Here is a 14512-nt window from a genome sequence, read left to right on the forward strand (position 1 = left end):
GCACGGTCCGGGTCCCCCGCCCACCGCCCGCACATGCCGCTGCCTCCGCGACGGCCTCGCGGCAGGGGACCTGCACCTGCTCCTCCCGGGGCAGCGGAGCCCCTGCGGGTGCTGCACACTCACGGGTGAAACGGGCCTGTGCTCAGCACCAGCTGCGGCTCGTCCTCCTCCGGGCTCTGGAACCGGACACTGAACCAGGCAGTGAATCCATGCAGCGCGCCGGCCTTCCTGATCTCAAAGTGCAGCTCGCCGCTCATGGTCTGTTCAGGCAACGATAAGGAAGGGACGCGGCTGCCGTGAGCACGTGACAGCAGGCGGGAGGGCTCCGGGCAGGAACTAGCAGCTGTCCCCCCGCCAGCCCCGCTCAATGCCGCTGCACTGCCGGGCCCACGTCTAGTCCAGTAACTGTGGATGCAACTTGCTAGTGTAGACAAACACAGCAAACCTGCTCCTCGGGAAAGAACCACTAAAGCTGGCAGCACAAATTCACATGCGGCAGATAATCAGAAAAGGTTTCAAGCAACGTGGGCCTCACTTGCCTCATTTTCTGGTCCCATATTTGAGTGGAATCCTATTTCTTCTCATTCTTGGCATAAAGAACCGGGCCTCTCTATACTGCGAAACTAAGTGCAGAGCCAACAGCTTAGCTCCCGGCTGAGCTCCAGGGGGTTCCAGGGACCCGCTCCCAAGCTTTGCACCTCTGAGCACACCCTGAAAATGAGCCGCTCCTGAATGCACACGCGCCACCTCGTGGCAACAGGAGGAATGTAAGAGTAAGAATTAAGAATTTTGTCATCCACGGCAGCACAACTTAGAAAAAAAATTTTTAACTTGAAATCCTTGAAGAAACTAGATATAATTTATTAGAATCTCAAGATGCTGAAAATATTAAACATAAATATAAAAATTACTGATGGTGTTAAAGAGGTACATGAAAAAATAATGTAAAAATATAAAATCAGAGCATAAAAAAGACAAGACTCAGAAAATCAAAGGCAAGTTTCCTCAACCTGTTTATTCGCACAGAGTCTGGTCCGTGCGCCGCCCACTTAGCCTCCGGGGCTCTCACCTCCAGGTCAGCGATCTGCACGGTTCTCGTGTCCAGCTGCAGGATGGTGCACGGTTCAGACAGACAGTCTTCTGGCTTCAAAATGTGGTTGTACTTGGGCTTCGAAAAAACTCCTTAATTGCTGAAGATCTAGGGAAAAAGTCAAAGGAGTTGCTCAGAGGCGTGAATCAACAGCTCAGGTTCTGACACACACACTCGCTTTGTCTCCAGCGTGAGCAGGAATTCCACGCCACCGTGTGCGGCACGAGGGCCCCAAGGCAGGGCCGGGGTCCCTGGGGCGGCCCGCTGAGTGTGCGCCGTGTGCGAGGACACCTACGCCCTGCTCGTGGGGCCTGAACACACCAACACCCTTCCCACGGAGGCTGCTCTGTCCACCCCACCGCCGTGGCTCCGGTCACCGCGGCCCCCTCCCGACACGCAGACAGGAGGTCCGTGGGAGCCGAGCGCCGGGTCACCGCACAGACACTTGGTCGTCTCACGGCACAAGCAGGGTGAGGACGGTGACATGTGCACACACGGCCCTGTCTAGGTGGCTCCGGAAGAAATGCTCTGAATTGGCAGGACTGCGGGCCACGGGCCTGATCGGAACAGCCCCGGCCCTCCGCCCGGCATCCTGCTGCCGTCACCTGCACTGCCGAGGGCTGCACCTGGGTGCAGACGGGGGGGGGGGGGTCTGGGGGGCTGGGGCCTCAGGGATCTGCGTCTCTTGCCTTCCAGGGACAAGGAGCTGCCCAGCCCCAGCCCCCGCGAGGCCAATGTGAGAGCCCGTCCTGGGCCCCGGGCAGGACATGGGGGGGGCTGGGGCCAGCTGTCTGCACCCTGTCCCCCAGGACATCCCCGGGTGTCTCCCCAGTCCCCCGTCCCAGCGCTGCACGGGCTGCCAGGAACGCACCCCAGACCCGGAGCCGCGGTCCGCGGGGGCGCCTTGTGCCTTCCTGGCTCCTCCAGGTCCCACGGGACAGGGTCAGCCCGGGGTGTGGACGGGCCCTCGGCCCATCGGGCGGCCAGCCTGGGGTCCTCTCGAGGCGTGGTGTCGTCAAGTGCAGGCAGAGTCTGTGCCCCCAGGGGTGCGGGAGGTGCTGGCCGGGGTCGGAACCCGGAGCGGCCGGGAGTCCCTGATCTCCCTGGGAGGAGGGCACGCACGGGGAGGCGGGGGGGGGGGGGGCGCTGCGGGGCCTCGTCGGAGGCAGCCAGGGGCCAGATGGCAGGCCTAGCCTAGCCCCAGCCGAGCCCCCCAGGGGCCCTGCTCAGGCTGCTCCTCCCACCCCGCCGTCCCCCTAGACCCCCTTCTCGCTCACCCTGAAGCTGTGGGATGCCTACATTCTCGATGGGGAGAGGGTGCTCACGGCCATGGCCTACACCATCCTCAAGGTGCACAGGAGTAAGTGAGCCCCCGGGAGCCCAGGTGTGCCGGGGGCGGGGGGCAGGGGCGGTGACCCTGGGCTCTGAGCAGCACCCAGACCTGGGGCGGGGGGACGGCGGGGCAGGCGGGTGCAGCGGGGCTCCCCGAGTGGAGCAGCGGGCAGGGGCCACCCCGGCCAGCGTACTGCCCGCGGCGCTCCTGGGCACAGCGGGACCCCAGCCGCTGGCCTGGGGGCCCCGGGGGCCCCAGGGCGGGGCCCTCTGGGTCTGACTCTCGCCCACTGCCCAGAGCGCCTCCTGAAGCTGCCCCTGGAAGGGCTCCGGGAGTTCCTCCAGGACTCTCTGGCCCAGCCCTGGGCCCTGGAGGACGAGGCGGTGCTCAGACACCTTCGGGCCTCCATGACCCAGCTCCGGAGGATGTGGTGGGACCTGCCCCCGCCAGGTGGGCTCAGGGCCCCGGCCCCTCCCGACTCGGCCTGCTGGGGCCGCCCACAGAGGACAGAGCCCCCGGGGCCCCCGTCCTCATCTCTGGGGCTCTCCTCTTCTGCTCCAGCCTCGGGGACCCCAGGCCAGGGCTGGGCGGGCGGGTACCCACTGCAGGGCCCGGGCAGCAGTGTGGGGGGCTGAGCACAGGGTCAGGCCGGGGAGCCACGCGGGAGCCGTGAGGACCCCCGGGGCCCCCAGCGGGGGACACACAGCCTGCTGGAGACGCTGACCCCGTCGGCCTCTTTCCAGCGGAGTTCCCCACGAGGCCCCTGGGCCTGGAGCCAGTGTCCCCGGCGCCCGGGCCTCTCCTCCCTTCTCCGGCCTCTGAGCCACCCCCCAGGGTGGAGGAGCCAGCCTCCCCGGGCCCAGTCACCCAGCCTGAGCCACCCGGACCCCCTCCCGGCCAGGCCATCGTCAAACCTCCCCCCCAGCGATGGAACTCCCTCCCCACCCTCCCGGTGCAACGTGTCCAGCTGCAGGATGGTGCACGGTTCATACGTGCAGGCAGGTGCCACCCCAGACATGGTGGGCTTGAAGACAAAAAATGGGGTACAAAAAACCGTATCCTAACTCATACCCTAACCCATACCCTAACCTGTACCCTCACCCTACCCTAACCTCTAACCCGTACCCTAACCTGTACCATAAACCCGTATCCTAACCCGTACCCTAATCCATACCATAACCAGTACCCCAACCCATTCCCTAACCCATACCCTAACCCTAACCTGAACCAGAACTGGAACCCTAACCTGAACCAGAACCCGAACCCTAACCCTAAACCCTATCCCAAACCTGGACCCAAGCCTTATTCTGAAACCGAACCCTAAACCCTATCCCGAACTCAAACCCTATCCCGAACCCTATCTCGAACTCTAACCGTAACCCTAACCCCAAACCCTGAACCCAAACCCGAACCCAAATTCTAAACTGAACTGGAACCCAAACCCGAACTCTAACCGAAACCCGAAGCCCTAACCCGACCCCTAACCCCGAACCCAAACTCAAACCCCTAACCCCAACCCTGAACCCGAACCTGAACCCTAACCGAACCCTAACCTGAACCTGAACCCTAAACCAAGCCCGAACCTGAACCCAATCCTGAACCCTAATCCCAAACTGGAACCAGAACCCTAACCCGAGCCCCAATCCGAACCTGAACCCGAACCCTAACCCCGAACCCCTAACCCCTTACTCTAAGCCTAACCACCACCCTTACCCTCACCACAAATTTCCAAAACTGCGATATGGGATGACAGAGAACCTTAACGGACCAATATCCAGGTTAGAACGTGATGCAGTCATCATCAAACTCCGGAGACATAAAAGACAGGGACAACTGGCTTCTCAGGCGAATTCTATCAAAAGTTTAAAAAAGAAATAATACCTATTCTAGTGAAGCTGTTTTGAAGGTATAAAGAGCATGAACACCTCCAATCTTAAGAGGCCGGCATTACCTTATCTCAAAATTAGACAAAGACCCCACCATAGAGGAGAATTACAGACCAGCATCCCTGATGAACCCGGATGCAAAAATTCTCACCAAGATGGTAGTCAATAGGGTCAACAGTATATTAAGTGGATTATTCACCACAACCAAATGGGATTTATCCCCAGGATGCAAGGTTGGTCCAACATTGATAAAACAATCAACGTGATAGATCACAGCAATAAGAGAAGAAACAAGAACCTTATGATCCTAAAACAAAACAAAACAAAACAAAACAAAACCTTATGATCCTCTCAAGGGATGCAGAGAAAGCGTTTGACAAAATACAGCATCCATTCCTGATCAAAACTCTTCAGAGTGTAGGTATAGAGGGAACATTCCTCAACATCTTAAAAGCCATAGCGAAAAGCCCACAGCAAATATCATTCTCAATAGGGAAGCACTGGGAGCCTTTCCCCTAAGATCAGGAACACGACAGGGATGTCCACTCTCACCACTGCTATTCAACATTGTACTAGAAGTACGAGCCTCAGCAATCAGGCAACAAAAAGAAATAAAAGAAAAAAAAAAGAAATAAAAGGCATTCAAATTGGCAAATAAGAAGTCAAACTCTCCCTCTTCACAGATGACATGACACTGTCCATAGAAAACCCAAAAGACTCCACCCCAGGAATTGCTAGAACTCATACAGCAATTCGGCAGTGTGGCAGGATACACAATCAATGCCCAGAAGTCAGTGGCATTTCTCTACCCTGAGACAATGAGAGTGAAGAAAGGGAAATTAAGGAGTCAATCCCATGTAAAATTGCACCCAAAAGCATAAGATACCTAGGAATAAACCTAACCAAAGAGGTAAAGGATCTGTACCCTAACAACTATAGAATACTTGTGAAAGAAATTGAGGAAGACACAAAGAGATGGAAAAACATTCCGTGCTCATGGATTGGACAAATTAATATTGTGAAAGTGTCAATGCTACCCCGGCAATTAACACATTTAATTCAATCCCAATCAAAATAGCATGGACTTTCTGTTGCATGCGCTGCAGCAACACGATCAGGGTCCTGAGGATAAGGGGATGAGGAAAACAAAAGTAAAGAGATGGGGACAGGAGGGACACTGTGGATGATGTCCAAGCAGTTCCAGCTTTATTCAAGGTTTTACAACATTTTATAGCATGAGCAAAACAAAGCCAAGAAGGTGTTTATTTTTAGCAGGTTTGTGAAACCCTCCAAAGTTCCCCTTTCTCAGCATGCAAGACAGACTCACAGGTGCCAGAAGACCTTGGTAAATAGATAAGCTTGTTGCTCCAGATGTGCATACTTCAAAGGAATATTAGGTTTGGTAAACAGACCAGCAAGGACAGACAGACCCTTATTTACATTTATGACCAGGTCAGTATAAGTTGTATCTATTGTGTAATGTGGGCGATCACGTACAAGCGAGCCCTGAGAACCATTTCTCAAGCCCTGTCTCAAGCGTCTACCAACTATTTACCCTTTAGGCTCCCGAGCCTTTTGAGTGAATGAGGGACGCAAGTCCGGGCCTGGTTTGGTTCAGTTACTCCAGCTAGTCCGCGGTCGCCCACAATTTTCTTTCTTTTTTTTAAAGATTTTATTTATTTATTCATGATAAACATAGAGAGAGAGAGGCAGAGACACAGGCAGAGGGAGAAGCAGGCTCCATGCAGGGAGCCCGACACAGGACTTGATCCTGGGACTCCAGGATCACACCCTGGGCCAAAGGCAGGCGCTAAGCGGCTGAGCCACCCAGGGATCCCTACCGTGGACTTTCTTCAGAGCTGAAACAAATCATCTTAAGATTTGTATGGGGGAGCCCTAGTGGCTCAATGGTTTAGCACCATCTTCGGCCCAGGGCATGATCCTGAAGACCTGGGATTGAGTCCCACGTCGCTCCCTGCATGGAGCCTGCTTCTCCCTCTGCCTGTGTCTCTGCCTCTCTCTCTGTCTCTCTCTCACTTTCTCATGAATAAATAAACAAAATCTTAAAAAAATATTTGTGTGGAATCGGAAAGACCCCGAATAGCCAGGGAAATATTGAAAAAGAAAACCAGAGCTGGGGGCATCAGAATGCCAGATTTCAAGTTGTACTACAAAGCTGTGATCACCAAGACACTGCGGTACTGGCACAAAAACAGACAAATAGATCAATGGAACAGAAAAGAGAATCCAGAAATGGGCCTTGATCTCTATGGTCAACTAATATTCAACAAAGTAGGAAAGAATATACACTGGAAAAAGGACAGTCTCTTCAATAAATGGTGCTGGGAAAATTGGACAGCCACGTGCAGAAGAATGAAACTGGACCATTCTCTTACACCAGACACAAAGGTGAACTCAAAATGGATGAAAGATCTAAATGTGAGAGAAGAATCCATTAATATCATAGAGGCGAACACAAGCTAAACAGACTCTTTCAGACCTAAGGACAATTCCAGCCTGAAAACGAAGGGGTGGAGCCTCCTTTACCTTCCAAATGGTCTCAAAAGACAGCTGGGGTAGCAATCCTAATATCAGATAAATTAGGGTTTATACCAAAGACTCTAGTAACGGATGAAGAGGGACACTATATCGTACTTAAAGGATCTGTTCCACAAGAAGAACTAAAAATTATGAATATTTATGCCCCTAATGTGGGACCCGCCAAGTCCGTCAATCAATTAATAACCAAAGTAAAGAGATACTTTATAATAATACACTAATAGTAGACTTCCACATGGCACTCTCAGCCAATGAGGGATATTCTAAGCAGAACATCAACACGGAAACCAGGGCTTTAAATGATACACTGGACCAGATGAATTTCACAGATATATACAGAACGTTCCATCCGAACCCAACTGAATACACATTCTTCCCAAGGGCACATGGAACTTTCTCCAGAATAGACCATATACTGGGTCACAAATCAGGTCTCAATTGATACCATAAGATTGGGATTGTGCCCTGCATATTTTCAGACCACAATGCTTTGAAACTACAACTCAATCAGAAGAAGAAATTTGGAAGAAACTCAGTGTTTGGGCATCCCACTAAAGGAAGAGGGTCAACCAGCAAATTAGACAATTAAAAAAGACTCATGGAAACTAATTAAAATGAAAATACATGATAGTTACCAATATATTTGCAAGAGGAGCAGAATTCATCCTTTCCCCCAATAAACGTGCTTCTTTAAAAACCCTAATTTGCAGAATTTATAGCAATGGAAAAATAAATATAAGATGATTCCGTGATTAACAAAACCTTTGCTTCTCCTGATTTAGAAGAGGAAATAGCCCCTGTCTCCCCTTTCTCTTAGGCTGCCAGGAAGCTAAGAGTCAAGTTCTAATTTGAACATAAGCCAAGTGGCACCTAACGCCTTGGACTATGTTCTCCTCTGTCAAGGTTTTCACTCTCACTCTGTATTTTCACCAATCCTGATTTTTTAGATCTATAAACCAAACTGCTGTCAGCGTTTGGTTCTGAGAACTGTGCCCTCGCACAGTGTATGAGGGAGTTTGGACAGTAGCGCCACATTCACTCAGGGATCTGGGTGCCCAGCACCAGACCCCGCCCCCGGCTTTCCTCTCGGCCACGCCCCCGGCCCGGCCCGTAAGCCCCGCCCCCAGCCCCGCCCCGCCGCTGGCCCCGCCCACCCCAGCTCCGACCCTGGCCCCGCCCCTAGGCCCAGCTCCGCCCCCCGATTCCGGCCCCGCCCCCTGGGCCCCGGGCCGCCCCTCTCCACAGCCCTTCGTCCCGCGGGAGCGCCGCCTCTTCTCGCGAGACCCGGAGCCGGCTGCACGGCCGTTGCTAGGATGCGGCGGGCATCAGAGAAAGCGGCGGGGCGGGTGCGGACGCGGCTCCCTCGAAACCTCAGCGACCCGGTGGCTGCGTCCCTCGGTCAGGTGGGAGGACAGGTTCTGGCTGCCTCTCCTGGCCCCTGCGCAGACCGGCCTGGAGCGGGGAGCCCGGGCGCGGGCGCGGAGCTGTGTGCGGGCGCTGTCCCGCGGGGTCGGGGCTGCCTGGCCGCAGGACGAAGCTCCACCTTCGCTTCAGTCCGTGCGAAGCTCCTGTTGTCCGTCTCTGGCTGTTTCTGCGATGTGGGGCTCGGAGCGGCAGCGTGCGGTGGGCGGGGCCGGGAAGGGCTGTGGGCGGGGCCTGGGCGGGGGCGGAGCCGGGGTGCAGACTCGGGCCGCCGTGCGGGGGGCATCGGGCGGCTCCTGGCAGCGCTGAGGGGGCCGCACCCCGTACCCCCCCCGTGCTCAGATAGTGACCCCAGGGGTTCGCAGCCTGTATCGGGGTCACACCTGCACGACGTTCCCTGCTCTCCTCACGGCGGCTCAGACCTGGAGCCCCGAGATGCTCTGGGATGGGCGGGCCCGGGGTGCCCCCCACAGAGTCCAGCCCAGGGACACCTGGGAAGACCTGGGGGTGCGCTCAGGGCCACGGATGCCCCGGCTGCGTGGGCTCGGGGCAGGGGTCACGTGGGGCTGGTGGTGTTCCCGGGACACGGGGCCGGGCCAGGCCAGGGCAGCGGAGGAGAGGCGTCAGGGGCTGCGGGGACCGGGGCAGGGGGAGCGCTGGCTCCCATGGGGGCGTGCGGCGGGGGGGGGGGCGGGGCCGCTCCAGGGCTGGAGGCCCGGGGCGCTGGCGGCGCTGGGGGAGCCCGGAGCTGCACACCCCACGGCGGGAGCCGCTCGGAGGCGTCGGACACCCCAGGGTGCACTGAACCCCCGGCACGCTGCACGTGTGAGGTCGCCGCCTGTCCCCGTGCGCAGACCTGACCCCGGAGATCGGCCCCCGCGGAGGGGCCCTGCGGGCCGCGGGGCCTGCGGGGCGGGTGTCGGCACCTCGGCGGCCTCGCTGGGCGGGGGCTGACTGAGCAGAGCCCCCCGCTGTCCCCCCTCCTAGGCAGCGAGCCCTGTTCTGTGTGCTGGCAGCCTACTCGGTGTACGACACGGTGAGTGTCCCTGCCCCCGCCTCCTGCCCCGCGGGCGGCCTTGTCCTGAGTGGGGGTGACCAGCGGGACTCACAGTTATGGCCCCGGCTCCACGGCCCCCGAGATGCCGGGGAGGGTCTCTCTCCTCCGGGACGGGCAGGGGGCGGGGTGCAGACCTCCCAGGGGAGGCAGGGCCTGCGTGCCCGAGGGCCGGGGCTGCCCAGGGCCCCCGCGTGCACCGCGGCCGTCCTAGAGCTCGGGTCTGGACCCTGACAGACGGCACTACCGACGAGAGCCCGGGCGGGGAAGGCTCCCACTCCCCCGAAGGGAACGAGGCCGAGGCGCCCAGGAGGCCGCCCCCTTCCACGGCGCATTCCAGAAGGGTCCCCGAGGACCCCAGCTCACACGCTCCCCGGCCCCGCGGGGTGTCCTGGCCCAGCTCCCCTCGTGGGACCTGCCAGGGGCCACAGTCAGGCCCCCCCCCCCCCCCCCCCCCCCGCCGACCTGCCCTCTGGGGGGTCTCCAGACCTGGCGGGTCCCCTACAGCCTGGCACAGCTCACGGAGGCCCCTCCTGCTGGCCTGATGACGGGGGTCGTGGCACGGCGGCCGCAGGGCTCGGTAGCGGGGCCCGGGGTGCTCGCGCCCCAGCTGGTCCGGGTGGCCCTCACCTGCTCCCCCGCCCTCTGGGAGCCCCCTCCGGGAGCCCGGGCTGGGAGGGAGCCGGGGGAGCCTGACGCCCGCGGGGAGGGCTCAGAGGGGGCCTCGGGGCGCACGCCCTCCGTGGGGCTCTGGCTCTTGCAGGAGGTGGGCTACTGCCAGGGCATGAGCGAGATCGCGGCCGTCCTCCTCATGTTCCTCCCCGAGGAGGACGCCTTCTGGGCGCTGGCCCAGCTGATGGTGGGCGACCGGCACTCCATGCACGGTAGGGGCCCGCCGGGGAGCTCAGGAGGGCCTCCCTGCAGGCTGCTGCACCGGGGGGCAGGCGGGGACCCCCCAGCTCGCCCCCCCACGGGCAAGGGCCCCGCCTCCCCGGTGGCCTCGGGGTCCCGGAGCCACGGCCACCCGCCCCACCGTCTGCAGGCCAGGCACGCACTCCCGTTGCTCCCCCAGCCTCCCGCCGGGCTGCCGGCTTGTCCCCCAGGCCCCCCTGCCAGCCCACGGCCACACGGGGCCCAGGGGGCAGCGTCTCCCCCTCCCGGGGGCCCCCAGCCTCACTCCCAAGCCCCACAGCAGAGGGCCGTGCACGCCCATCACCCTCCCCGTGGCCTGCACCCGCTGCCGCTCGGGGCTGGGGACCCGCCTGTCCCCGCGGCGGCCCCCGCAGGAGAGAGGGTGCTGGGTCAGCCGGGCCCGGTCCTCAGCCCCCAGCCCACGCCCCGCGGGGTCTCTGTGAGGACGAGGGTCCCCGGGCCCCGCGCCCCCTGCCTGGGAGGCAGGCCCTGCCCTCTGGGAAGAGCGGATCCAGTCAGGGCTCCGAGGGCGGTGAGCACACGGGGGTCAGGGTGTGGCGGGGAGGCCCCTGCCCCGACACCCCCCACCCCACCTGGTGCAGGAGGAGGCCCTGACCGTGGGGGCCTGGGGCCTTCTCAGGCTTCTTCGTCCCGGGCTTCCCGAAGCTCCTCAGGTTCCAGAGTCAGAACAAGCGGGTCCTCCAAAGAGCTCTCCCGGACCTGAGGAAGCACATGGCGAGTGGGGGCGAGTGGGAGCTCCTGAGGCTCCGTCCTCGGAGCCCGGGGCAGGGGGTGGGGGGCATGGCCCTCCCTCCGAGCTGCCCAGAGTTGGGGTCACGTTCCTCCCCCTGGGGCCCGGGGGCGCCCTCGGGGCTGGGCTGGGCCGTGGGGAGCGCGTCCACCCGGCTCCAGGGGCCGCGGCGTGGGGCCTGAGCACCCCCTGCCCTCCCGCCAGGACGAGGAGCAGATGTCCACCGGCATCTACAGCCCCAAATGGTTTATGCAGTGCTTCCTCGGCCGGGTGAGGCCCCCACCCCGGGACCCCCGCTCCCGGACCTGCCCCCTGCCCCCGGGGAGGGCCCAGCTCAGCCCCACCCTCCAGACGAGCCAGGCCCGACCCCGGGGTCCTGAGGCTGAGGCTGAGGCTGAGGCTCGCAGCCCAGCCCGTCCTGGAGAAGCCCAGAGGGTCCCTGGACGAGGTCCCGGGGGGCGGGCCGTCTCTACCTCAGCTCCCCCGGGGGAGGCCGGGTCAGCCCGGGGTGTGGACGGGCCCTCGGCCCATCGGGCGGCCAGCCTGGGGTCCTCTCGAGGCGTGGTGTCGTCAAGTGCGGGCAGAGTCTGTGCCCCCAGGGGTGCAGGGGGTGCCGGCCATGGTCGGAACCCGGAGCGGCCGGGAGTCCCTGATCTCCCTGGGAGGAGGGCACGCACGGGGAGGCGGGGGGGGGGGGGGGGCGGGGGGGCGCTGCGGGGCCTCGTCGGAGGCAGCCGGGGGCCAGATGGCAGGCCTAGCCTAGCCCCAGCCGAGTCCCCCAGGGGCCCTGCTCAGGCCACTCTTCCCAACCCGTCGTCCCCCTAGACCCCCTTCTCGCTCACCCTGAAGCTGTGGGATGCCTACATCCTCGATGGGGAGAGGGTGCTCACGGCCATGGCCTACACCATCCTCAAGGTGCACAGGAGTAAGTGAGCCCCCGGGAGCCCAGGTGTGCCGGGGGCGGGGGGCAGGGGCGGTGACCCTGGGCTCTGAGCAGCACCCAGACCTGGGGCGGGGGGACGGCGGGGCAGGCGGGTGCAGCGGGGCTCCCCGAGTGGAGCAGCGGGCAGGGGCCACCCCGGCCAGCGCACTGCCCGCGGCGCTCCTAGGCACAGCGGGACCCCAGCCGCTGGCCTGACTCTCGCCCACCGCCCAGAGCGCCTCCTGAAGCTGCCCCTGGAAGGGCTCCGAGAGTTCCTCCAGGCCTCTCTGGCCCAGCCCTGGGCCCTGGAGGACGAGGCCGTGCTCAGACACCTTCGGGCCTCCATCACCCAGCTCCGCAGGATGCAGTGCGACCTGCCCCCGCCAGGTGGGCTCAGGGCCCCGGCCCCTCCCGACTCGGCCTGCTGGGGCTGCCCACAGGGGACAGAGCCCCCGGGGGCCCCCGTCCTCATCTCTGGGGCTCTCCTCTTCTGCTCCAGCCTCGGGGACCCCAGGCCAGGGCTGGGCGGGCGGGTACCCACTGCAGGGCCCGGGCAGCAGTGTGGGGGGCTGAGCACAGGGTCAGGACGGGGGTGCCACGCGGGAGCCGTGAGGACCCCCGGGGCCCCCAGCGGGGGACACACAGCCTGCTGGAGACGCTGACCCCGTCGGCCTCTTTCCAGCGGGACCTGAGGAGTTCCCCACGAGGCCCCTGGGCCTGGAGCCAGTGTCCCCGGCGCCCGGGCCTCTCCTCCCTTCTCCGGCCTCTGAGCCACCGCCCAGGGTGGAGGAGCCGGCCTCCCCGGGCCCAGCCGCCCGGCCTGAGCCGCCCGGACCCTCTCCCGGCCAGGCCATCATCCAACTTCCCCCCCAGCTCCAGCGGTGGAACTCCCTCCCCACCCTCCCGGGGCAACAAGGCGGTGCAGGCATGCGGCCCCGGGACATGGTGGGCTTGAAGACAAAAAACGGGGTCCCCTTCCCTTCGGCACTTGCTTAGGCCACCCCAGAGGCCCTGCGACGGACCGCGCCCTGGAGCACCCCCGGGACTCCCATCACTGGGTCCCCCAGCCCCCTAGGGATGACGCTGTCGGGCCCAGGACACCCTTCCTGCCCCGCGGGAACTGCAGCTTCTGCCCCTCGCTGGGCAGTGACGGGCACAGCCAGGGCAGAGCCAGGGCGGCGCTGAGCCCGCTGCCCCGAGGCCCCGCACAGGCCCGGGACCCTCTGCCCCCCGCGTCCACGGGGCAGCTCGATGCTCGCAGGCCTCGGGGGCAGAGCGTGGCGGTGAGGGCTGGGGCCCGGAGGCTCCGGCCCGCCGTCACCGTGCCCTGCCTCGTCTCGCTGTCCCTCCCGGAGGGCGGCACCCCCCGCACGGGACACCAGCCCCTGACCCAGAGGGACCTGGGCTGGCCTGGCCCCGGACTCTGTCGGGGCAGGGGCGATTTGAGCTCCCCCAGGCCCATCACGAAGACTAATGGGATCCAGCGCCCTGGGGCCCTGGCCAGGCCTGGGTTCTGGCCCCGGGCTGTGCGAGCCTTTTCTCAGCTGGATGTGGCCTCCTGGGCCCTGGGCGTGCCCCACAGAAACAGGTCGCTGACGTAGGGCAGCCCTGGGGATCCCGGGACTCCCCAGGGCAGGGCAGCAGGGCCAGGCCCGTGGGCCCCACCTGCACCCACACCAGGAGCCAGGCTCCTCTACGTGCTGGGGCTCCAGCAGTCAGTCACCCAGCCCCAGGGGGCCCGAGGCCGGGGTCCAGCTGCCCTGCGGGGACCCAGCGCAGGAGCCCATGGGCCGCAGGTCCACGTCAGCCCTGCCGCCCCCAGAACCGCCTCTCAACGCCCCGACCTCAGGACACGCGCCCCCACCCGGAGTCGCACCCGAGTCCGCACAGGCTCCCAGGCGGGGGACTCCAGCACCCGCACCCCTGTGGGATTCCCGCTTTCCTCTAAGGACAGGAAGGTCTCCCAGGGGAAGGCGCGCACCCTCGGCTCTGAGCCCCTGTTTGCTGTTGCAAGTTCAATAAAGTGTTGTTGTGTGAGAGGGCACGGCCGGCTCGTTTCTGCGTCTCCCGGAGCTCTGTGCACGGGGTGCGGAGACACCCCCAGAGAGGAGGAGGGGGCGCCGCCCAGGCCCCGACCAGCCCCTGCGGGGGCGCCGCCAGGCACACACAGCTGACGTCCCCACGTGCCTTCCCGGGGCGGCCAGACGCCAGGGTCAGGACCCCGCAGACTCTACTGCGACTCAGCCTGTGCCCGTGGCCAGGACGGGCCTGGGACAGAGTGACCGCCGGGGAGCCTCAGGTCACCGGGGTCTGTGCTAAGCGCCCTGGGAGGTCTGTGCCCCCTCTGTCCAGGGGGCCTGGGCTGCCCGGGCTCCGGGGCGCTTCCTCCCCTCCCCGCCCCGGGCCTGTGCGCCTGGGGCACAGAGGGCCCGCGGGGCGGTCAGCGTGGCCCCGGAGCGGACGTCAGGACAGCAGGCCCTTGCAGCTCTCACACCTGGGCCACCCTCACCGGGCGGGCTCAGCGTGCACACCCGGTGCTGCTGGATCCCTCGCACCAGAGTGCGGAGGGCACCCTGCACGCCC

General features: G+C 62.9%; 1 protein-coding gene across 1 annotated transcript; it reads left to right on the forward strand.

The window, feature by feature from the left end:
* Nucleotides 1-1857: 1857 nt before the first annotated feature.
* On the forward strand, nt 1858-13968 carry LOC121474594. Its single transcript, XM_041727521.1, has 12 exons — nt 1858-2208; nt 2351-2450; nt 2721-2873; nt 7872-7978; nt 8114-8271; nt 9278-9326; nt 10108-10228; nt 10897-10991; nt 11212-11277; nt 11833-11932; nt 12164-12316; nt 12926-13968. Exons 1-12 carry the CDS (start codon nt 1858-1860, stop codon nt 13528-13530), a joined length of 2058 nt encoding a protein of 685 aa, XP_041583455.1. The 3' UTR covers nt 13531-13968.
* The last annotated feature ends 544 nt before the right edge of the window (nt 13969-14512 follow it).

Source organism: Vulpes lagopus, chromosome 13 (assembly GCF_018345385.1).
Source record: "Vulpes lagopus strain Blue_001 chromosome 13, ASM1834538v1, whole genome shotgun sequence".
Lineage (NCBI taxonomy): Eukaryota > Metazoa > Chordata > Mammalia > Carnivora > Canidae > Vulpes > Vulpes lagopus.